At 44.9% G+C, this 23,671-nt stretch overlaps 1 protein-coding gene across 1 annotated transcript; it reads left to right on the top strand.

Annotated features, from left to right (window-relative positions):
- Positions 1-2,510: 2,510 nt before the first annotated feature.
- On the top strand, positions 2,511-19,471 carry METTL17 (methyltransferase like 17). Its single transcript, XM_079950281.1, has 14 exons — positions 2,511-2,700; positions 4,302-4,455; positions 5,742-5,876; positions 6,127-6,223; positions 7,097-7,178; positions 9,211-9,284; positions 9,961-10,055; positions 11,146-11,216; positions 12,016-12,123; positions 13,176-13,244; positions 14,093-14,143; positions 15,654-15,746; positions 16,446-16,630; positions 17,037-19,471. Exons 1-14 carry the CDS (start codon positions 2,647-2,649, stop codon positions 17,152-17,154), a joined length of 1,386 nt encoding a protein of 461 aa, XP_079806407.1. The 5' UTR covers positions 2,511-2,646; the 3' UTR covers positions 17,155-19,471.
- Positions 19,472-23,671: the final 4,200 nt, after the last annotated feature.

Raw genomic sequence — 23,671 nt, 5'->3', positions numbered from 1 at the left:
TCGATCTAATCTGGCCCACTGATGTTCCTCCTCTTTCTCCAGCCATTAGTACAGTGGAACCTTGGTTCTCGAACTTAATCCGTTCCGGAAGTCTGTTCAACTCCCGAAACGTTGGAAAACCAAGGCGCAGATTCCGATTGGTGCAGGCGCCCCAGAAACAATAGCCAACAGCCACATCAGACGTTCGGCTTCTGAAAAACATTTGAAAACCAAAACACTTACTTCTGGGTTTTCGGTAATCGGGAGCCAATTTGTTCATCAACTAAGCTATTCGAGAAGCAGGGTTCCACTGTATAAGAAAAAACTTGTCCTGTTCTACATACATCTTTACCTCCCTGACCCCCATCATTACAAAAATTAAAACTGGATTTCCCACTGCTTTACAAACACACACAGTTACTATGTTAGACAATTATAGGGTTAGTGGCGTCAGGTCAGGGTCACCACAGATGTCTTTCCAGATGCCTTCAAGTTCCCCCACTCCACCTACTGAAATGAGGCTAGCAAGAAACATTCTTTTGTAGTCAGTACCATAGGCTGCAGCTTTTGCTTGGTTGCAGTGCATCTGTGGTGCCCACAACACACACATTTGCAAACATGACCTTGAGGCCCAAAAGGTAGACAGCCTCTGCATTAGGCTGCCTGCCCAATAGCTGAGGAAACTATTAAACTGTTGTCATTTTGGATTCAACAGTTTCTGATTAGAGTGAAAATGAAACATAAGCCTGCATTTGAAAGTTGGCAACATTTTTGAACATTTGCATTTCAATACGTTTTCCTGTGTTTTTTTTTTCTTGGATGATAATAGAACATATTACATGTATGATGATAATCTCAGCCTCATTCAACATTTGAACGAGGGATGCTCTAGGAATACAGGCCTAATGCAGATTTGTGGATACAGATGCACTCAAGCTTTGTCCTGTGTCAGATCACCATGTACACCCAAGTGCTCACTTGTTTCTGTTACTCTAATATAGTTTTGTTTTTTTACAAGTCCAGGAATTATGTTTAAAAATAAAATAAAATACATAATGCGATATATGCACAAATCTATAACTTACGCACATGCTGCTCTTTATTCACATAAATGACCATGAGCGTAATGTGTGGGATTTCATGGTTTATGTGACCACCTAAGTTTGGTCCTTTCCTATTAATAATAATAATAATAATAATAAAATTTTATTTATATCCCGCCATCCCCAGCCGAAGCCGGGCTCAGAGCAGCTAACAACAGTAAAATAATACAGCATTATAAAAACAATTCATTATAAAATCAGTTCAAATCAAATTGATGGCAACCATTGGGCTAGAGTTCTGTGAAGAATTACCAAAGGAGGGGGTCAGGCTGTGCCTTGGCCAAAGGCCTGGTGGAACAGCTCTGTCTTGCAGGCCCTGCAGAAAGATGTCAAGTCCCGCAGGGCTGTAGTCTCTTGTGACAGAGCGTTCCACCAGATTGGAGCCACAGCCAAGAAAGCCCTGGCTCCGGTTGAGGCCAGCCTAACCTCTCTGTGGCCCGGGACCTCCAAAGTGTTTTTGTTTCAGAACCGTAAGGTCCTTCCTGGGACATACCAGGAGAGGCGGTCCCATAGGTAGCCCATTGCTGTTCCACCCTGTTTTTTTTCACAGGCAGCATAATATATTGGCCAATGTGCATTCAGTACATATAATTTCAAAGGCGCAAAAGAAACTGAGCTCTGGAGGATCTCAGCTTTTTGGGAGGATAGATTTCTGCTATAGAGATTTGTTTTATCCATCTGTGCTTAATATAGTATGTATTCCCAGAGATGTCTAAAATAAAAGATTATATTGACTGGGGTCTTTGTTTTATTTCATCATTCTACCATGCTTCGTGATTGTATCAATATTTCCCTAATTTTCATCCTTCCCCCGGAATAACTTGAAAACTATAACGCACAGGAAATTTTTATTCACATCAGTGACTCTGAAATGTGAAATAATCCAGTACAGCCATTTTAATCAAAGTCTGGCATGTAGTAGCTAATTAAAAATAATAATGTGGTGAACTGTTGTGGAACAACTTCACTGAAGAAGATAACAGTGGTTATCCAGAGCGGCTTGCTACTTGCGAATGGGACTCTGTAACAGTTCAAGCTTTATTCAATGCATTATTATTTTTTACTCTCTTAACTTGCGAAAAGAAAACATAATAATATGCCCGCTCACGCAGCCAGCCTCACACGAGCATACAGGCTCAGAACTCCTCAAAGAGAACAAACTACCGTATCCCTGGAAAGCTAAAGGAAGAGGGCGCGCACATCCCTGCCTTAGAACGCCAAACGAGCGAATCAGCGAGCAGTATGCAAATACACCGCTCTTCTTTTTCTTTAAAAAAAAAGTGACCAAAAATACAACAACTGAGGGGAGGCAGCTGCTGATGATTGGTGACTCTGGGGCCAATCAGCAGCTTAGGGGGCGTGGACACGGGGCCTGCCTCTCTGGTTTGCGCTCGCTCTGCGTCCCCGCGAGCAGCTTGTAGGAACGGAGTGGAGAGTTACGCGCATGCGCTTGTACGATGCAGCTTGGGTCAGTGCCCTACCCAAGATGGCGGCTGCGGTGCGACGCGGCGGGGGAGAGGAGCGTTGATGCGACGGCGCGACGAGCACCAATTCCCTTCCGAAGATGGCGGCTGCGAGGTGCTTGAGGAAAACGTGGAATTATCCTATGGCATTTAGGGTGGGTTTTCCCCCCTTCGCCCCCGTTTATCCGCGAGAGGGCTGGGAGCGCTGTAAGCTTTGCATTTCCAGGCTTTCTTTAGGCTTGAGTTTCTTAGGAAGCCCGTGCCATTAATTTGCGGGTGGTCAGACTTTCCTGAACTGTGGCTTATAGGAGAATGTGATGCTCTCGGGTTGCAAACCCGCCTCAGTGTCGACCCAGATAAACCTAAAATGCTGGTGTGTTTTTCTTGTTTTCGGGATTTTTTTTTTTGGGGGGGGGGCTGTTTTGAATTGGTTCCGCTAATAATTTTATTGCTTTATTCTCTTTTTGAAAACGCGCTTTGAGGGTGATTATTTTTGGGGTTTTTTTAAGCAACCCAGCAGCATGCAAATGTTATGAAATTGCATGCAGCCTTAATAATTGCAATAATAGTGGTGGTGATTAAGACCAGCCACCCCACCCCCCCTTAACTAAAATGTGGATTCATCAATAACTGGTTATTTTTATTCTTTTGGGGCACCACTTGCCTTGCTCTGGATTCTGCTTAATTTTATTTTGTTCGTTTGTTTCATGAAATGTATGTAAAATTCAGACATCCTCAAAGCGGCTTGCAAATGGATAAGACACAAATGTTCAACCCCCAATCTTTGCCTCTGTGACTTGTTTGTTAGCCCACCGCTCTCCCCTCACTTGGAAATAATGAAGTTCATACTTCCACCTGGTGGTTATTTATGCCATGCTAGTCTTGGTTGTTTACACTTATCTTCTCTTTCTCTCTGTGTATGTATTGTATGTATATCTTTCCACTCAAAGATATGGGCGGGGCATAAATAAATTGTTGTTGTTGTTGTTGTTGTTGTTGTTGTCAAAGCAGCTCACAACAGTAGCAAAATTGTTTTATGCCAACATAGCTTTGCAACTCTTAATTAGACAGACATTCTGATGATTTTTAATATTTTCCCCCCCCCAAGGTGTTTTTTATTGTTGCCCTGATACTTTATGATATGGTGACATAGATACACTTCTTTGAATAAAAGAAAACATTGTGAAATGCATAAAAGCAAACAAAAATTGTTTTGAAAATTAGCAAGTTGGTTTCTCTGAGCTTCTAATGGATGTGGATGGTCACTGTTTGGCACAGACATGCTGGATTGGGCCTCTCTAGCTTAGCAATGTTGTCCTCCTCCTACCTTCCTTGGCCACATAAACCTGCATTACTCCCTGTAGTTCAGTGTTCGAAACTACCATTGTTCTAGGCACATTTTGCGACAGGGAATTTCATTAGCATGAGCCGCTTCTGAGTTTAGTACTGAGCCTGAGATTTCAGATTTAAATTGCAGAGTGGAAGGAAAGGAGGACCTTTTTCTGTCTCCCACTTCCAGCTACTCTGAGGAATATAAGGACTAGACTGCTTAGCTGCAGATCATTCATTTTCAGCTTCGTATTCTTGTTTTAAAAAAGTGCCTAGACATGTTGTTGTGCCCATAACCTAGTGTTAAGGGTCCATTTAGCTCCTGGCTTTCATATCGCAGTTTGTAACACTGCTGTAGTTCTGCCTGGCTGTGAACATGTCTATGGGTCTCATAACTAGCCTTTTTTTCCTGTTTGTCTACCCTCAGGGCCTGGCAACTGTCATACCCAAGGTCTCCCAAGTAGATAATTCTTCTGATTTCTTGGGCAAAATTCCACATCGTCAGCACCCGGGCATCCTCCATCTCAAAAATGTCAGGCTTCCTTCTGAACTGGTAGAAGTAGCTCAATTTCTGGTAACTGGTAAGTAAAACCCATTAACAATGGCACCTCTGTGATATGTGGGGTGGGATGAAGGGTAGTGGACTCATATGCACTTCATAGATTTGTTGGGTGGGCTGAGTTCACTCTTCCCAACTCCAGAGATGCAGAGTTAAAGAATGATTTTGTAATAAACTATTGTTGTTTTCTTGGTCCCGTGATGTTGTATATCGGGGCTGGAGAATACGTGACCCTCCAGGGTGTGTTGGACTACAACTCCCAATCAACACGGACAATAGTCAAAAATGAGAGTTGTAGACCTGTAAACTCTGGAGGACTACAGGTCTCCTAGCCTTGAAGACAGCCTTGGGACTTCGTTTTCTTATTTTGGTGTTAGATAGGTAGAGAGAGAGAGTGTGTGTGTATACACACTACACACATATGCAGTGATTGCATTTTATTGTATTGCTCCTCTGAGCAATGCAAATGTATTGGAAAGGCAGGATATAAATCATCTGCATGAATAAACAATAATAATAAAGATAATATTTTGTAGCTTATACCTCAAGGAGGTGCAGGGATTTGGACTTGCATCAATGAGAAGTTAAGCCTTCAAGTGTTGTGGGCCTAACTCTGTGCAGCTGCCTCTTACAAAAAGTTAGACAGGCACCATCCCTACTGAGTTTCAGTTGCTTTGTCAAAACTCTTGTTTCAGGAGGCCTTTGCACCATGAATGTTTCTCAGATGTTTTCCTTTTCCTTTTAGTTTTTAAATTATTGATGTTTTAAAATTTTTGAAGCCTTAATTTATGGTTTTAATTGTGTAAATGGTATATTTTATAGCTGTAAGCTTCCTGGAGACCGACACTGGGAAAAGCAAGTTATACATTTTTAAAATCAATACACAATTAAGTGCTTCCCCGCCCTTGTTGTACAAGTACAGTTGTACCTCCAGTTGCAGACTTAATCTGTTTCAGGGTGCCATTCTCACCCCGAAAAGTCCGCAACTAGAGCGGAACGCAACACGAGGTATGACTGTATACATCTACATTTTGAGTTGGTGACAGATCAAGGACTCATACAGACTGGATTGGGGAGCAAAAGACTTCTGTTTTGTTGCTGCTTCTATTAAATACTTAGAATTCAAAATCCCTTGCTTATCTACTGCAGATTTTTTTGGGGGGGGTACTTACTACCTGTTGCTCATCCCCTGATAATAAAGTTCACTGCATGTTGATAGCATCATAACAAGCTGAGAAAGTGCTTTGGGTCTTCAAGTGAGAGCTGCTGTAGGTGCCCCTACCCTGACTAGCTTTTCGTTCCCCCCAGAATCCTCTATGCGGAATCTGGAGCAACAAACCAAGGCCCTCACCAACTACCTGTGGAGCCGCAAACGCCCCCTGGAGGCTGCAGATCTGCGCAGGAAGGCTTATGAATTGGAGCAGAAATTTCGGGAGAAGAAAAGTGAGTGCAGATTTGTGGGTTGGTTGTGGAGGAGACAGTACCTATTCCCAGAGAGTGAGGATATGACGCTATTCCCAACTTAGCTATGTAACCTGCTGGGCGATCTTGAGCTAGTCACACTCTTTTAGCCTAACTTACCTTACATGTTGTTGCATGGGGGTGGGTGGGAGAAAGGGGGTTGAATAATGACTGATACTAGTGTGGGAGAAGAGTGGGATTAAATAAAATAATTCAACTTCTTCTGTCTCAGATACCACGGGCCCTCTGGATGAGGAAGCCGAGGCGAAGCTGCAGAAAAAGGTCTTGGATGCCCTCCGAAAAGCAACTTACCACTGGGAGGAGCTGAAGTGAGTGTCCTGGGGACCTTGCCAGAAACCAAGGACCTGATTCTCTTCGGAAGATTTGGTGCGAACATAGCATGCCGTCTCATATTACTGAACACAGACTGGCAGATAAAGCCCTTTTTTTGCAGAGCCTTTCTCTTTTTGTTTCATGTTCTAAATATGGAGAATCAATATGGTGACTTATTCCAAACAGTAATCTACAGCAAACTTACGTGGTCCTGGACATGCATTCTTACATGGCTTTAGATAAATTCATGGAGAGTAGCACTGTCTGTTGGTGGCTACTATGCAAATGGATGTTTACTGCTTCTAGTGCCAGAGGTAAAGTGGGTCTGAATATCAGCTGCAAGCAGAATAGGGCTATCACCCTCATTTCCTACTTCTGGGCTTTGCACAAAAATTTTGTTAGCCATTATGGGAGTGTGATAGGAGAAGAAGGCTGGAGCAGATGGGCCATGGTCCTGATCTGTTCTTTTGATGACTATATGCTACCATATCCATATCCAAATATTTTATGTATACTTTTTTTGCTGTTGCCTGCCTTTTGTGACTCACACCCGCCTCTGTTCAGATCTTGTCTTAACGCTAAGAACTAGAGGATTGTTCATTGTCACTTAAATGGAAAGTGAGATTCTCAGAAGGTTGAATTAAATTTGGCCAGCCTGCAGAAGACACCCGGCTCTTTATTGTAATAGGGATAAGTCAATAGCAACAACTGGTAGTAGAGCAGATATGACTCATTACACAGCTTAGACCAGCAGGGAGCTCTCGCTCAGCCCTTTTTTGTGGTGCTGTGCTTTCCCTTTTCTCTTTGTGGCACAGGCTGTGAGAATTGTGCTCCTTGCTGACTTGGTTATGTGGTTTGTCTTTTGCTAGGTACACTGAAGAGCTCAGCTTTATATACATGGCAGCCCGGATGGATGGGGTTTTTGCAGCTGTGACCCGAGCTTTCCATGAAGTGAGTTGACGTTTCATGTTTTTAGTGGGTGGAGCAGGGTGAGAAGATGGCTGTGTACTACATGTTCAAAATAACTTGGTGGCTATTAATTTACTAGTAGTTAAAACATCACCAACAAACATTCATTTGATAAAACTCTGGATTATTCAGGCCTCTGACTAGTGCAGCATCATTTAGATATGAGAACCCCAGGTTCTCATCCCCTTTGAGCAAAGGATTTGCTTTGTTGGGGTCTTCTGGCAAGCCCTACCTTTATGTAAACAAAACAAAAAAACCAGAGGGATTCTGTCTCCATCCATTGGCTCAAAGGAACAGGAGCCATGAATAGTTTCAAGAGAAGATCAGCCTGACCTGAGCTGCATATAAATGCCTTGCTCTGGGTCACCACTTTGTCCTGGCCTTGAATAACAGATCATCCCTCTCTACATTTTCCCTCAGCACTTCTTCCTCATACGTCTTGCCTTTTTATTTTTGGATTTGTAAGACGGTTTGCAAATGCCCCACCCCCACCCCGCCAATTGGTATGAGCGAATTTGGCAAACAGTAATTTGCCTCTGCAAACAGGATTAAAAATACAGGAAATGAATAAAATAGATATGGCTTGGGTTCCCTGCCCCTCATATAAAATGCTTTCTGAGCCTGTGGTCAGTATTTCATTCTTGGTGACCTTCTGGGGGCCATATGACAGTGGATAGGGTGAGAGGCAAAAGTACGCAGATCAGGAAAGAAAAAGTTTCCCTTTGTTCAATAGGCTAGTTTCTATACGCATCCACATGCACACTCCTCTGTCCTCCACCCTGGTGAGCAGGAGCCATTATTGGAGTTCAAGGGCACATTTCCAGACAGGTTAAGAATAATCAAGGAGGGTATTATTTGTGATGTGGTGTGAGAGTCTTGGGGAGCAAATGGAGAGAGATTCCCCATCCTTGATTTATACACTGCCCATTAAATGACCAAACTGCTTCACCTGCATTGTTTCTGCAATGGTTAACAACAGCTCTATAAGGTAGGCTAGCATTATTTAGTATGATTCATAACCTGAGACTCTTATACCTGAGTGGCTTCTGCTCGCTCTATTAGCCCATGCACCAGCTGCAGTTAGGTGATCAAAGTTGCTTTGTACACTCTCCCTGCTGTGGCAGTGCAAAGCAAGTGTATTCTGTAAGGTTTGCAACATTCCTTTTGAATTTCTAGGTATATAAAAACTTTTTGGGCTGTGTGGTATTCCGCTAAGCTTTCCTCAGTGTAGACCCCTAGAAATTGATATACATTAGGTCCATTAATTTTAGTAGGCCTACTCTTGAGTAAAACTTGGTTGAATGCCATCCTGTTTTGTTTTTGCATAGTTAATTACTTTGGTGTTGCTTTTAAAGTGATCGTTATCGCACTGCAGGGTGCATTTGTAAATACCGTACCCTACTTTCGAATGGAGAACGGGGTCATATGTTTTTTATTTTTTTGTATATAATTTTTATTAAATTTTCTAAATTACATTTCAAAATATTCATTTAAACAACCTTAAATCAATGGCTTCCCTTCTTCCCTGTCCGTGGTTCATTTTGCATACCATACATCCCTACATATTTTACGTCAACTAAACCATTCAGTAATCCATTGTTACATCCATCAAAACTTATTTACACTGTTGAATTTATCTTAATGCTACCAGTGTTTTTAAATGAACACAATTTTCACCCATATATTCAGTAAACGTTTTTCAGTCTTCTTTAAACATGCATTCTTCTTGTTCTCTTATTCTATATGTTAAATCTGCAAACTGTGTGTATTCCATCAATTTAAGTAGCCATTCTTCTTTGGTTGGGACCTCTCTCGTTTTCCATTTTTGGGCTAAAAAGACACCAGCCGCAGTAGTAGCATACATAAATAGTCTCTTTTAACACCTGGGAATTTCCCTCTGAATTATCCCCCAACAAAAAGGACCCTGTTTTTTTTTTTTGGAAAGGTTCATATGTATCTTCAGTTGACAGCAGTCCTTGGTTTACGAATCAGTTTCTCTTTTTGCCTCCTTCAGATCCAGAAGAGAGTCTCGGACTTTGAGCCGCGCACCCTGTTGGATTTCGGCTCAGGAACGGGCACTGTCACCTGGTGAGAAACCATGTCAATTTCTGAGCAGCATTGAGGGAGGGAGGGAGGGAGGAAAATATTGATGTAAATAGGGGTGGGGAACCTGTGGCCCTCCTGCTGCTGGACTCCTAACTCCCATCAGCCAGCAGGTTAAAAGGTAAAGGTAAAGGTACCCCTGCCCGTACGGGCCAGTCTTGACAGACTCTGGGGTTGTGCACCCATCTCACTTAAGAGGCCAGGGGCCAGCGCTGTCCGGAGACACTTCCGGGTCACGTGGCCAGCGTGACATCGCTGCTCTGGCCAGAGCCAGAGCCGCACACAGAAACGCCGTTTACCTTCCCGCTGGTAAGCGGTCCCTATTTATCTACTTGCACCCGGAGGTGCTTTCGAACTGCTAGGTTGGCAGGCACTGGGACCGAGCAGCGGGAGCGCACCCCGCCGCAGGGATTTGAACCGCCGACCTTTCGATCGGCAAGCCCTAGGCGCTGAGGCTTTAACCCACAGCGCCACCTGCGTCCCAGCCAGCAGGTTAGTGGTCAAGAATAGTAGTAGCTGTAATCCAGTATCTGGAGGGTCACAGGTTCTTTATCCCTGGTCCAGGAGTCTTCCCATCCCAGCAGCTTAGATCTTTTAGAAGAGACCATTCATAGACGTTCCACCCTGCTCCTTTCTTCCCTCTCCTCTCCCTTCACTTTAGGGCAGCACACGGCATCTGGGGCAAGAGTATCAACGAGTACATGAACATCGATAGTTCGGCTTCAATGTTAGCCTTAGCTGAGAGGCTGATGAAAGGTGAGAGTTGTGAGTGGTGCTATATGGAGAACTTCCCTTGAAATGAAATGTAACCCTACTCTTTAAGCATCAAACCTGCTTCTGGGCCGTATGGCTTCAGTCCCTTTCTGTACTGCACTTCCCACCCATTGCCACTAGAATCATGGGAGCATAGGAAACTGCTCCATCTGGTACGTAGGCTGAGACCCAACCTTCCCGCGGACTGTCTCGCCAGAGTGGTGCATGCTCTGGTTATCTCCCGCTTGGATTACTGCAATGCGCTCTACGTGGGGCTACCTTTGAAGGTGACCTGGAAACTACAACTAGTCCAGAATGCGGCAGCTAGACTGGTGACTAGGAGCAACCGGTGAGACCATATAGCACCGGTCCTGAAAGATCTACATTGGCTCCCAATGAGTTTCCAAGCATAATTCAAGGTGTTGGTGCTGACCTTTAAAGCCCTAAGCGGCCTCAGCCCCGTATACCTGAAGGAGCGTCTCCACCCCCATTGTTCAGCCTGGACACTGAGGTCCAGCTCCAAGGGCTTTCTGGCAGTTCCCTTGCTGCAAGAAGTGAGGTTACAGGGAACTAGGCAGAGGGCCTTTTTGGTAGTGGCAGCTGTCCTGTGGAACGCCCTCCCATCAGATGTCAAGGAAATAAACAACTATCTGACTTTCAGAAGACATCTGAAGGCAGCCCTGTTTAAGGAAGTTTTTCATGTTTGATATTTTATTGTGTTTTTAATATCCTGTTGGAAGTCACCCAGAGTGGCTGGGGAGGCCCAGCCAGATGGTTGGGGTATAAGTAATAAATTATTATTATTATTATTATTATTATTATTATTATTATTATTATACAGAGTAAGGCCATTGGTCCATCTTTCTCAGTACTGCAGACACTGGCTGGCAGTCGCTCTCCAGGGTTTCAGCAGGAGTCTCTCCCAGCCCTAGCTGGGGATATCAGGGATTGAGCTTAGCACCTTCTGCATGCAAAACGTACATTCTACTCACTGAGTTATAGCACTTAACCTGTTGTATTTGAGCTCTCACAAACCTCTCCGTGCTTCTACCTTTGTTTTTGTTCTTTTTTAAAAAAAACAACAACTACCCAGGCATTTCTGAGGACAAGAATCTCTGCATCCCAGGAGTCTACTTTCGGCAGTTCCTCCCAGTCTCACCAAAGGTAATAATAACAACTCATCTTAATTTCCTCCCAATGGGAGCTGCACTCAGAGCAGCATGAGTCCCAGGGGGTCTCGTTAAATCCGCATTCAGGTGCCTACAGTCCCCCGTTGTTCCGTTGACTGGGTACCATTGTGTGTTTTCCAGAATCCCACAAGGATTTCCCACATGAACTGGTTAATTTCCCCATCTAACCAGGTTTCCCCTCCCATTCCCCAGGCTTAATGATTGGAACTGGTCTTCACCCGAGTTTGTTTTTAAATACTTCTTATGCTGTGTAAATTTTCCATTTAAAAAACCCTGCAAGTAGCCAACATTTGCCACACTTAAGTGCACGTAAGAATAATCAGATATTTTATCGAATAATACCAATGGCTTGAGCCATAAGGAAGTTCATGGGAGGAATTTTTCACGTCTTCTGCTACTTCCACCAAATTGACAACATATCTGTTACAGAGGGCCCTTAAAAATTTCCATTATACAGAGGCCTCTTCTGCCCTCCCCAACTGCTGCCAGCCACCACCAGTTGGATCATTGCCCTGTGAAGTAGGTTAAGCTGAGAGTGTACCTTTGTCACAGTCACCTGGGAAACTTCATGGCAGAGCAGAGAATGGACTGATCTTCCCGGTATTAAGTCCAACAGCTTGACTGTTACACTGCAGAAGTTGTCCACACTGGCTCTAAATTAAACTTTTGGGCTTTTTCCTTTCTTTTTTAAAAGACCCTAAAATTTGTAATTGAATATACCGTTCCTACATATTCCAGCCACATCTCTCTCTCTCCCTTTGCTCCACATGTAGGTGAAATTTGACCTTGTGGTTTCTGCTTTCTCACTCAACGAACTCCAAAGTTATGCTCAGAGAGTGGAGACAGTGCAGACACTCTGGAGAAAGACAGGTGGCTTTTTGGTAAGTGGACAAACAGCTTACCCATCTGATACTGTGTTTCTCCCCCTAAATACGTGCACCTGAAGCAACCACATATACCTTCCCTGTTAACCTTGCCTTCCATTCTTCTGTTCCAGGGATAGGGAATAACTGGGTGTGGCCCATGTGGCCTCCCTACCCATCCTGCAGCATATCCTTGCCTCCTCTCTGCCCTCACTCCCTGTATTGTAGTAAGGCTTGGAGAAAGCTACCTATTTGGACCCTGCACACATATTACACGCTCACCATAATTAGAGGTGAGGGTGTGTGGAGCTCCTATTGGCTCCAGTAAATGGAGGGGGATATGCAGTTTCTATGGGACACAGGTGGCACTGTGGGTTAAACCACAGAGCCTAGGGCTTCCCGATCAGAAGGTCAGCGGTTCAAATCCCCGCGACGGGGTGGGCTCCTGTTGCTCGGTCCCTGCTCCTGCCAACCTAGCAGTTAGAAAGCACCTTCATGCTCCGGCGGGAAGGTAAACGGCGTTTCCATGCACCGCTTGCGAGAAGTGCCTTGGTCATGCTGGCCACATGACCCGGAAGCTGTATACCGGCTCCCTCAGCCAATAAAGCAAGATGAGTGCCGCAACCCCAGAGTCGTCCGCGACTGGACCTAATGGTCCGGGGTCCCTTTACTTTTACCTATGCAGTTTCTATCGTCTCTGCAATTCTCTCTTTTTCTCCAACTGTGACCTGGATTCCTCTGTACATTGAATGAAAAGGGGGCTCCTGATTCTTAGGGCAACTCAGAGGAAACTCTGTGAGCTGCTGTTCCTGGATCACCAAGTCACGGCACTGAGAGAGCAGCAGAAAGTGGAGGCACCTGCTTCCTCTGTATAAAATCTTAATATTGTAAGCTCCCCAGGACAGGGATTTATTCTCGTGTGCCTTGCCCACTGGTGGTGCTATAGATAGTAACAACTTTCCCTTGCATTCCATGCACTGCAGAAGCCTGCTCTTCTTTGGGAATGGGGGGTGGGGCTGTTGCTCAGCACCACCCAGTGTATAGTCTCTCCCTTGCCTTCATTTTTCCAGGTTCTGGTAGAGAATGGGACCAAAGAAGGTCATCAGATGCTCATGGAAGCCCGGGATCTTATTTTAAAGGTGAGGCACTTCTCTGTGTTTGTGGCCTTTAAATAAATGCACGCAGGGTATAAAATAGGAGTTGATGGCCTTTTTAGACCTGCGAGCAAATGCTGGGGGTGCAACCCCTGACTTCTTCCTGCTCCCCAGAGACAGAAAATGTGTGTGCGCGCATACGCACAGCCTTTAAAAGTGCTGAGTGAGCAAGTGGGAATGGGTGTCATTCTTCCACCTTCCCCTTCCAGTTCTGCATACTCTCCATGGGACAAAAGGTGATGGCCTCATAACCAAGGGGGGCTGTAAGTGTGGGCACCAGAAGAAGACATCAAGGGTGCCGTTACACCAATGGGTGCTGTGTTGGTGACCCCTAAAATAAAACGATTGTTTAAAGAAGGATATCGTGCCAGGAAGCATGTCAGCCTCCTCCTCTTAGACTGATGATTGCTTTATGTCTTCCCCAAAGTTTTTCTCTGGAGCGTGGACTGTAATTAATGAGTTTAAGATTCATAATTTCCCTCTTGAAGACCTTTAACCCCAAGCTCTGCTAATTAACAAAACTGCTCCAGATTGTCACTCTTATTTGCACAGATACTTAAGAATCCAGTTTTAATTAAAGAAGGAAAGTTCATTCCCACCCACCCCATAATTGTAGCAGGCATTTAGGCTTGTCTCCATTTCAAATGGGCTTGAACTTTTAAACAAGTTGCTAGGCCTGTTCCTGTGGTAGCTGCACCTGCCCGACCTCTGGCCCCTGTATTTTCCTCAATATTTAGCTTCCTTGCCCATGATTCAGGAAGGACTGTGAGAATGACATGCGTGACTGTTTAAATGAATTATGTTTTTCTACCCCCACCCATCTTCTTCTGTAGGGCACAGATGAAGTGGTTCATGATCCAACAGAGCCTTCCGTTTTTGCCCCGGTGAGTTTTGAAATTTTCCTGAAGCTAGATTGAGTGAAAAGGAGCTGCTGCTGCTGCTGCTGCTGAATCTTGAGAAGAAGGAGATCTTGTAGATGGTTCCTAGGGCCAGGAATTAGGTGATTTACCTGTTCTGGACAGAATTGTATTCCCCTCCCCTGAAAGGAACAGGTGCCTCATTTGGGAGTGATCCACAATCAGTCTTCATTGCTGAAGTGCTTAGGAGCACCTTTTGCCATCTTCGTCTGATTTGCCACATACAGTCGTTCCTGTTGTTAACCTCAAGTCTGGACTACTGTAATGAACTGTCTGTGGGCCTGCCCTTGAGGCTGGTCTGCAAGCTGCAGCTAGGTTGCTGAATGTGGTGCAGCATAGCTAATGCTCCTCTTGAGAATTGCACTGGCTGCCAGTATACAACAGAGCCAGGTGTAAGCTTCTTGTATTGGCATAGAGGGCCCTGAGCGACTTGAGACCGGACTCCTTGAGGAACCGTTTTCTCCCACATCGAGCTGCTCTGTCACAGAGATCAGATAGTGACATACTGTTGATCAAGTTTTGCATTGCAGTAATTGGGATAGGGCATTTTCTGTTGTGACACCACCTCCAAGGAGTGAGCTGGTTAATGTCCCTTTGGCACTTTCTGAAAACCTTCTACCCCATCTTCTGGCAACTGGAACCTATCTGTTTTGGTTTGAATATATTATTGTTCCTTGTTTTATATTGTATATGTTTTTTATTGCTGTGTTTTTAACAGTGTTGCTGTACACCTGCCCTGTGATTTTGAATGAATGCCAGTCTAGAAATGTTTTAAATGTGCAATATAAATAACAGTACCAAAACTGTCAAACAGATACGTGTGAGTAGTGGGAAGCTAGTATGTAGTTCAGATATAACCATCTCAGTATGATAAACCAAGAATGAACAACTTGATGCCGCCCAGATGTTGCTGAACTACAGCTCCCATCATCCTAGCCCATTTGCCATGTTGGCTGGGCTGATGTGTTTTGGGAGTCCCAACAATATCTGGAGGGCACCAACCCCTAAGGTAAAGCAAGGTGCTGTTTCTGCAAGTTCCCTCTACCCATCTCTTGTGTGTTTGAATTCAATATTTGGGGGGCTTGTTAAACCACAATTTCCTGTTTCATCCTAACTGAAGCCTCGCTTGCAACCTTGGAAAAAATACTGTGATTTGCAGTCTGTTTTAGTGGGTGGAACATAAACCACGGCTTCTAAATTGTACCAAGTGTGTAAGAAACGCGAGAGGTTTTGAAATGAGATGCAGGAAACAGGCTGTGCATTTGGCTTATTGGACTGAGATTGTTTCATCTGGACCAGGTCTAATAAATTCTTCCACTTAGAGCATTGAGGAGTAGATAGGATGCGAAGGCTTGTTAATTTGGGGAGGCCTGTGGGCAAATTAGACTTTGGTTGTCTTCTATTCCCAGAGAGATAAATAACCCTACCATAACCTGAGACTAACAGATACTTTCTACTCTTTCTCTCTTATGCTCAGTGTCCGCACCATTTGCCATGCCCTCGTTTGTCGCCTGACCGTATCCTGCCATGTAACTTCACCCAGACGTATTTCCCGCTGCCTTTCAGTTGGGTGAGTTTCTGCTTATTCCATGTGCAATGCTTTTCCACGTTGTATGTTGATCAACCTCCTGTTGTGTTCAATTAGCTTGGATTGCTTGTGTAGTTACAAGCAATAGGCTGGTTGGCTCAGCTTCCCTCATTTCCAATATAATTTAACTATGTTTTCCTACCCTATAGACTGCAGAAAAGCATACTGAGCCCTTTTGTTAGTTGTCACCATTCATGCAGGCAGTTCCCCTGCACAGCGGGGGCACAAAACTATGACATAGCACACTTGAGAGCATGCACAGAGCAGAAAGCAAGAGGGGGAGGGGGTCAAATTGTGTCCTCACTCAGGGTGCCAATAAAACCTGCTCACTTGTCCACGGTGATGTTTTGTATTTTTGTTACATATACGCTTTTCCCGTGCATGAACGATATAGGTCAAAGAGGCATTTTATTAGGCTCCATTAACAGCATCTGTCAAATACCCTGCCCTTCTCCCTTCACCTCTCTCATCCTGGAGGATCAGGGCTGGGAAATGCTGGCATGCTGAATCGGATAGGGAGTCGGGCATCAGTTAATCCACACCCGATTAAACATGAAGCCAACTTCAAGAGTTGGATCGCCCTTTAGCAAAGGCTGGGAAGCAGATTAGTGAGGGGGGGGGGGGAGCTGTATTCTGCAGAGATCCATTTTCCCCTTCCCAAACTTCTGTGTCTTCCTCCAGAACCCACCAAAGAAGGAGGAGAAATTCTCATACCTGATCCTACGCAGAGGATCGGGGGAACTGGAGCAGCCCTGGCCTCGGATCACAAAGCCTGTCCTTTGTCGTACCCGCCATGTCCACGTCCACCTGTGCTGTCCCGATGGCAGCCTTCAGCACGCAGTGATTACTTCAAAGAAGCACAGCAGGTACTGGATCTCTTCTCCCGAAGGTGGGGGGGGCCTTGGTTCTAGACTCTCATTCATTCTCTGGTGGCACATTGGGTGTAGACTTTCCCCCTACTTCTAATATTTTTATTTTATTTCAAGATTCAAAGTTATACTTTGTCACTCAACAGTTATAATCCTATTCTACTTTGATTCTCTGGACAAAGTAACTGCAAGAATGGTCAAGGCACCAGAGTAATATCCCTTTGAGGAAGATTATATCATTTGGGGCTTTTAGCTTAGAAAAATAGCCGGTAAAGTGTCTGTTTGTGTGTAACACAATAGAGGTTTGTAATATTATGTGTGGTGTGGAGTTATGTAAACAGGGAGAGGTTTTTACGCCCTCTCTCATGTAGGGATCATCTTCACCCATCATTCTCTCTTACAGGGATATTTACAGATGTGCCCGGAACTGTGAATGTGGAGACCGCCTCCCTGTTTTGAACCTGGATAGCGAGCCAGACTTGGGAGAAGAGAGAGGCGACATAGATGAAGATCACAGTTGATGGGAGCTCTGTACAGCCACCCTCCTCATCCCAGCATATACCACATCCTCTAAGAGACACCTTGCATCAGATTGGCTTACAAATGCTGGATGGCTTTCCAGAATCCATGAGCTGGTCGGATAAACTGGTGCCACAAGTCACATTTCCAGGCCTTCCTGGCCTAGTGGGGGAATTGTGGCATCTTAGAGAGCAAAAGGTTTCAGTAAGCTTCAGGCAGTTTTATATCAGTGTTAAACATACGGAAGTTGTTCCTGCTCCTTGGAGACACACTGTACTTGTATTTAATGTCGATCTGTTTTTGCTGTGGTCTTACATGGCTGCATATTTATTCATAAACTCCAAAGAGTCATTTTCTACTTAACCAGTCACCAGAGGTTCTTTGCCCGTCTATATTCTCTGTCCGAGATGTGCAGATTGCAGGCTGAAAACAAAACATCAAGCTCTCTGGTGTGTCTGTTTCTGCTGCTACCCCTTTTCAGCTGGTAAGGTGTACAGGGTTGAACCTTTAAATCCCTCCCCTGTTCTCACTTCTCTAAAATCTATCTGTTCAAGACCCCTGTATTGTGGAAAGAATAGCTCCAAACCTCCCTGTTATTGTATTCATAGGAGGAATGTTATGGGAGAAAAGATCTCCAGAAAGATCTCCCCTCCCATGCAAAAAAAAAAAGGATTGCAAGGTGCTTCTGCCTGTTTTTCCTAGTTCTTAGGTAAAGTCCCTGTTTGAAGAGACTGAGTAAACCTGTTGGTGCAGTTACTTTCATAGGAACCCAGTAGGAGGCTTAATGCAGCTGGACTGCATGGGAAGCCTTGCCTATGTGTGGGGAACCTGTGAGTCTCTGGAGATTAGACTTCCATCGGCCTCCCATGGTCAGGGATGATGGGGGTGGTTGTCCAGCACTATCTGGACTGCCCAAGACAAGCCACCTTTAGGCTGGGAGGACCTGCCTCTGGGGCTTAGTGCAGATGAATTTCTCCTTTAGAATGTGGACAGTCAGGTTGGATAAAGAATGTCAAAGCAGCAGAGATCCTTTCCCTTTCCTTAAAGGCAGGCTCATGGGCGGAAGAATGTGGTTCTAAATAGAATTCGTGGGGGTGAGCCTGAAACAAGGAGCTGGTAGATCTTTAGTTTTGGTCCAGGGCTGAAGGGTGTGATCTTGACTCTTGGTTTCATTCTCAGCTCTGGAATTAGAGGTTTGAAATAGGGCTAGTAGGGATCCTGGATTCAGTTTCTTGTTTTGGAATTGGGGCAGAGAGTGGAGAAGAGCCAAGTGTGTGGGAGCTGGGATTCCTGAGGTGTGCAAACAACTCTAGGATGAGTGCTGGAATTAATGTATTATTAGGTGATTTTTTAAAAAAATAAAATCCTGTCTTCAATGGTGTTCGTTCTCCCAAAATGGCTTAGCAACAGATAAGAAAATATAGCGAAGTTTATATAGAGCAAGAACATTAAAGTAAGAGCAGCAGGCTGCACAGATGTTACTGGCCCAGAGATGGAAAGAAGACAGTTCCCACCAGAGTGGCAGATGAAGTTAATGGACTATGCTGAAATGGCTAAAATGACTGGAAGAGTCAGAAATCAGGAAGACCAAAACTTTAACAAGGAATGGGGGGAACTTATAATTTACCTTAAGGACCATTGTAAACAGTTAAAATTGTTAATAGGATTGGAATATCACTTGTAGTTTAAGTTTGAATTCTGGACATACTGGAAGAGGTTTTGGATTATCATAAAAGAAGCGGGAGGAAAGGATTAATAACAGGGCCCACAAAGAGGAGGATGGAAGTCCCTGGAATCTTGTTTTTATGATACATTTCTGTAAGATTTTAATTTGAAAAACCAAATAAATTTTATAAAAAATAAATAAAGTAAGAGCAGCAGATGTAGTGTGATAAAATTGAAAGGATACAGGCACAGTGACGTAAAATTATTACAAACCAAACTGGAATTGAACTCAGTTTTTAAGGCTCTTGTAAACGTCAGGGTTTCATTCTTATCTCCCACAGCTGGAGGGTGTGTGTGTATGAGTGAACACAGTGAAGTCCCTGTCCATGGTACTTACTGTCATTAAAGGTCTCGGCAGTAGACCAGAGAAGAGCGCCAGGGTTAAGGTTCAGGCAGGTACAGATGAGTGTGGATGGGCCTTCAGGTAGCTAGTTCCAAACCATACAGGGCTTCTTAGATTACTACTGCCCTGCTGAAGCTAAGGAGGTCTTGGTCTGGTCAGTACCTGGTTGGCTGACGACTGCTTTGGGTTTCATGATGGGGAAAATGAGCTATAACAGAGTATTAAAGTAACATTTCACTCCTGCTTGCCAAGTCCAGGTTTTCAGCACTTCCTGCCTCGGGTGAAGCAGATGAACTTGGTTCTTTGCTCAAGATTCACAGCCCATGTGCCTGGGGATCCCGAGACTATGGAATGTGCAAGTGCCCCACTGACTCAGGTTGCAATCCTGGTCATCCTTTATAAAACCCGCTAACTCTCATCACTAGGGCATACTGCTGAATTCCAATCTTCTGCGCCAAACAGATGGAAGAGGCAGCTATGCTTTAATGTGCCACCAGGGGGGAGTCTATGATCTTGCTTCTGAATTCTATCAGAAGAGCTTGGCTACAAGGCCAGGCTCATATTTTAAGGCTTCATTCTCATTGCGGAGTGAGTGATATGAGAAAAAGGTGCATGGACCAGACAGCTTCATTCAGCTGGTCGTTTGGAAGAGTGCAGAACAGGTGGTAGGATCCTAGCTGCTAAGGCAGCCTGGAATTGCATTGTGGGAAAATGACACCCTCCCAGCATCACTGGTCCCTGGTATGTCAGGATGAAGGGAGGCCTCTGGATCTTGTGGCTGGCTCTAGGTCAGAATGAGCGAATGTAGCTCAGCAGTCATACATGTGCTTCACCTGCATTTAGAGCTGGGAACGCACCGTTTCAAAAACCCTGCAGAGTCCCTACCAACCAGTGATGTCAACCCAAAATCATTGCATTTTATATCCCATCTTATATGGAGTTGCCACACAAAGGATTTCTTGCTGTTCTCTGGGCACCAACTAGTCTCAAACCTACTAAGCATCACTGGGACTTTTGCATCCTGTGTTCTGCATCATGAAGACCACAGATGTGTTACAAAAGGAGGGACAACTCAGAATACCTCTGCTTGCAAATTCTATAATGTGAACAGAGTTCCAGAGCCCCCTCCCATCCAGACTTCCCTGGTTTGGCTCATGATTTGAGCATGGGGAAAATTCCACCACCCACTGCCATTTCCCATTCTGGGACACAGGTAGATTCCTCATACTAAGCCAAGGGGAGGGGGGGAAATCAATCTAGCTCCGTATTTGACTATGGTTATCTCCCGCTTGGACTACTGCAGGGGTCAGCAAACTTTTTCATCAGGGGTCTGGTCTACTGTCCCTCAGACCTTGTGGGGGGCCGGACTGTATTTTGGAAAAAAAAAATGAATGAATTCCTGTCCCTACAAATAACCCAGAGATGCATTTAAAATAAAAGGACACATTCTACTCCTGTAAAAACACGCTGATTCCCGGACTGCCCACAGGCCAGATTTAGAAGGCGATTGGGCCGGATCCAGCCCCGAGGCCTTAGTTTGCCTACCCATGGACTACTGCAATGTGCTCTACATGGGGCTACCTTTGAAGGTGACCCAGAAACTACAACTAATCCAGAATGTGGCAGCTAGACTGGTGACTGGGAGCAGCTGTCAAGGCCATATTACACCTGTCCTGAAAGACCTGCATTGGCTCCCAGTACATCTCTGAGCACAATTCAAAGTGTTGTGGTGGTGATGACCTTTAAAGCCCTAAACAGCCTTGGCCCAGTATACCTGAATAAGCATCTCCACCTCCATCGTTCAGCCCAGACACTGAGGTTCAGCTCTGAGGTTCCCTCCCTGCAAGAAGTGAGGTTGCAGGGAACCAGGCAGAGGGCCTTCTCGGTAGTGACACGCTGATTCCCGGACCGCCCACAGGCCAGATTTAGAAGGCGATTGGGCGCCCGCCCTGTGGAACGCCCTCCCATCAGATGTCAAGGAAATAAACAACTATCTGACTTTTAGTAGACTTCTGAAGGCAGCCCTGTTTATGGAAGTTTTTGATTTTATATCAGTTTATTATTAATAATATTAATTATTATTAGTAGTAGTAATAATACTCTGTTGGGAGCCACCCAGAGTAGTTGGGGAAAGGAGAGGCCTCCCTCCATCCTGGTGCACCAGGGACCAGTGATTCTGGGAGGGTATAATTTCTTCCCTGGATGTTGACCTTCCACTTTACCAAACAGGTTTACTGGGTCTATATATTTGAAATGCGGTTTTGTGGAATTTAAAATGACGCCCAGAAGTAGCAATTTCCATCACAAAGAAACCCTTACATGTTTTTTCTTTCATCGCCACTTCAGTTCCCTTCCTTGTTTTTAGAATGTCTTTTCCATCTATTGCAAAGTTGTGCAATAGCAGGGAAAATCGTTTCCACAAAACCCCACGCATTGTTATGCTACTCCTTGTTGTTGTGCAGTTTGCGGAATAGGAAGAACTTTTGAAAAACTGAAAATCCCGGGGGCAGGGAGGACAGAATGGTGACTTAATACAAGGGGGGAGGAAACCTCCAGTCCTCCAGATGTTGCACAACAACTCCCATCATCCCTCACCTTTTGCTGTGGTGGCTGGAACTGATGGGAGTTGGTAGCCCAATAACATCAAGAAGCCCAGTCTCTCTCTCTCTCTCTCTCTCTCTCTCTCTCTCTCTCTCTCACACACACACACACACACACACACACCCACACACACGTGTCAAAGGAAATCACTACTTTTCATCTGCAATGTTAAAATAGGCAAAGGGTGCCCCCCTATTTCAAGTCCTGAAGCCAATGATTGTGTATTTCAAAAAACAATAATATAAATAAATCTTCATTCCAGGTACAATTGCTTTTCTACTATAAGGCTTTCGGAGGGGCAATATTTGCTTCAAGCAAATGGCTCGTGGCTATGTTTTCTTTAGTGCTAGGTCAGTGCGCATGCCTGCAGTCCGTTCTGACATTCACAGTTCCTGCCCGAAGAAAAATAGAGCAGTGCTGGGAGAACCCCATTTTTCTCTCCTACTCTCAAGCGTGTCTCAATCCAGCCTTAATCTCACCTGCTGGTGCTGTTGTGAGCCAAAGGACTTGGGTGCAAAAAACGTGAGCCTCTGGTCTCCACTTGAGAGTCCTTTTGTAGATTTGTTTCCTTGGCTTCAGACAGTGGAGGAAAAGTCCTGTGTTTTTCTTAGCTGTGGTGGAGTAATGAAGCTAATGTAGCAATCCAAACTTGTTGGTTTGCTCTCAATGAAACCAAGTTTGAAAAGCGAAGGCTCTTGGGTGCGGCTCCAGCCAGCCTGCCAAACCAGTCTTGGAGCTGGCAGGCAAAATAAAGGCAGGTGGGATAGCCTAGTTAGCTCCAGTCAGAGTTAGCTTGAAGGGTCTTTATCTTGAACTGTGCCAGTATGGTGAATAGCTCAGGCTCCTTGACTAAAGTTGCCTCATTTGGTTGATTATTGCATAACCTCAACAGAATAGATCTTACTGATTTAGTACAAAGGTGGAGGTTCTGTAGCCCAACTATTGCTTGACTCCCAGCTCCCAGCAGCCCCAACCTGCATGAAATCTTGCTGCTCTGCTGTTCCACATTTACAGAGCCACCAAAAGGCAGGGTAGAAGGTGGGGGAAATCCAAGATAGGCCAGATAACAAATTCACAGCCCTGCCAGTCTTAACACCATTCTTGCAGAAGAGGGATACACCGTCCATTTCTGTCCTGTGGGTTCTTAAGGGAGGAACATTTCCTATATCAGCTCCAGGACAGGTGTGGTTAGTCTCTGGTTTCTTCTCAGGGAGGGAGTTTTGTAAGCCTCCCTCAGTCTATTCCAAGGTGTGCCCCTTTCTGCCTCTCCTTTGTGCCATCAGAGCAGTGGGGGAGGAGAAGGGATGGTCTTGGAGCCAGAATAAGGGGGCCTCTGAGGGTGGGTCTCCTTGAGTGGGCAGAAGTGGGCCCCTGTTTGTTTCTACCCCCTGCCCCCAGTGCAGGTGCTCAACACCATAGAGACAGGTGCCCAGCAGCAGTGGGGAATAATAAAACCAAAAGCCCAGAATTCACCCCCCCCCTACTGATCAGTATTCAGAAGGGTCCAAGAGCATCTGACCAACACAATCTACATGATTAAAGCTGACTGAAAGTCCAGAGGTAGCATTATTATCAATTTATGATGGGGTGGAACTTTTGCAGGCTATGAAGGACAGCTGCACGAATTGTTATAGCTAGGAAGTGGAAGGGGCAAGCAGAATACAAAATGGAAGAATGGTTTAAAGGGGTGTGGGATATAGCTATTAATGATAAATTAACATGTGCCATTAAGGTAAGACAGGGAATACGCATTTTGAGGAGATATGGAAGGTGTTTGTAGAATTTGTACTGTTAAAACGGACCAAACCATCGCAAGAGGTATTGAAATTTTGGGAGGGTGGATAGTTAAC

The sequence above is a fragment of the Podarcis cretensis genome, assembly GCF_951804945.1.
Source record: "Podarcis cretensis genome assembly, chromosome: 13".
NCBI lineage: Eukaryota > Metazoa > Chordata > Lepidosauria > Squamata > Lacertidae > Podarcis > Podarcis cretensis.
This window is presented reverse-complemented; position numbering and strand designations above follow the sequence as displayed.

What these genes read in the sequence shown, in the direction of transcription:
- METTL17 (XM_079950281.1), top strand. Translation starts at nt 2,647, where the DNA reads ATGGCGGCTGCGAGGTGCTTGAGGAAAACGTGGAATTATCCTATGGCA. An exon ending in TCCTCCCAGTCTCACCAAAG is followed by an intron (nt 11,217 to 12,015) that starts GTAATAATAACA and finishes CTCCACATGTAG; the next exon opens with GTGAAATTTGACCTTGTGGT. An exon ending in CCCGGGATCTTATTTTAAAG is followed by an intron (nt 13,245 to 14,092) that starts GTGAGGCACTTC and finishes CTTCTTCTGTAG; the next exon opens with GGCACAGATGAAGTGGTTCA.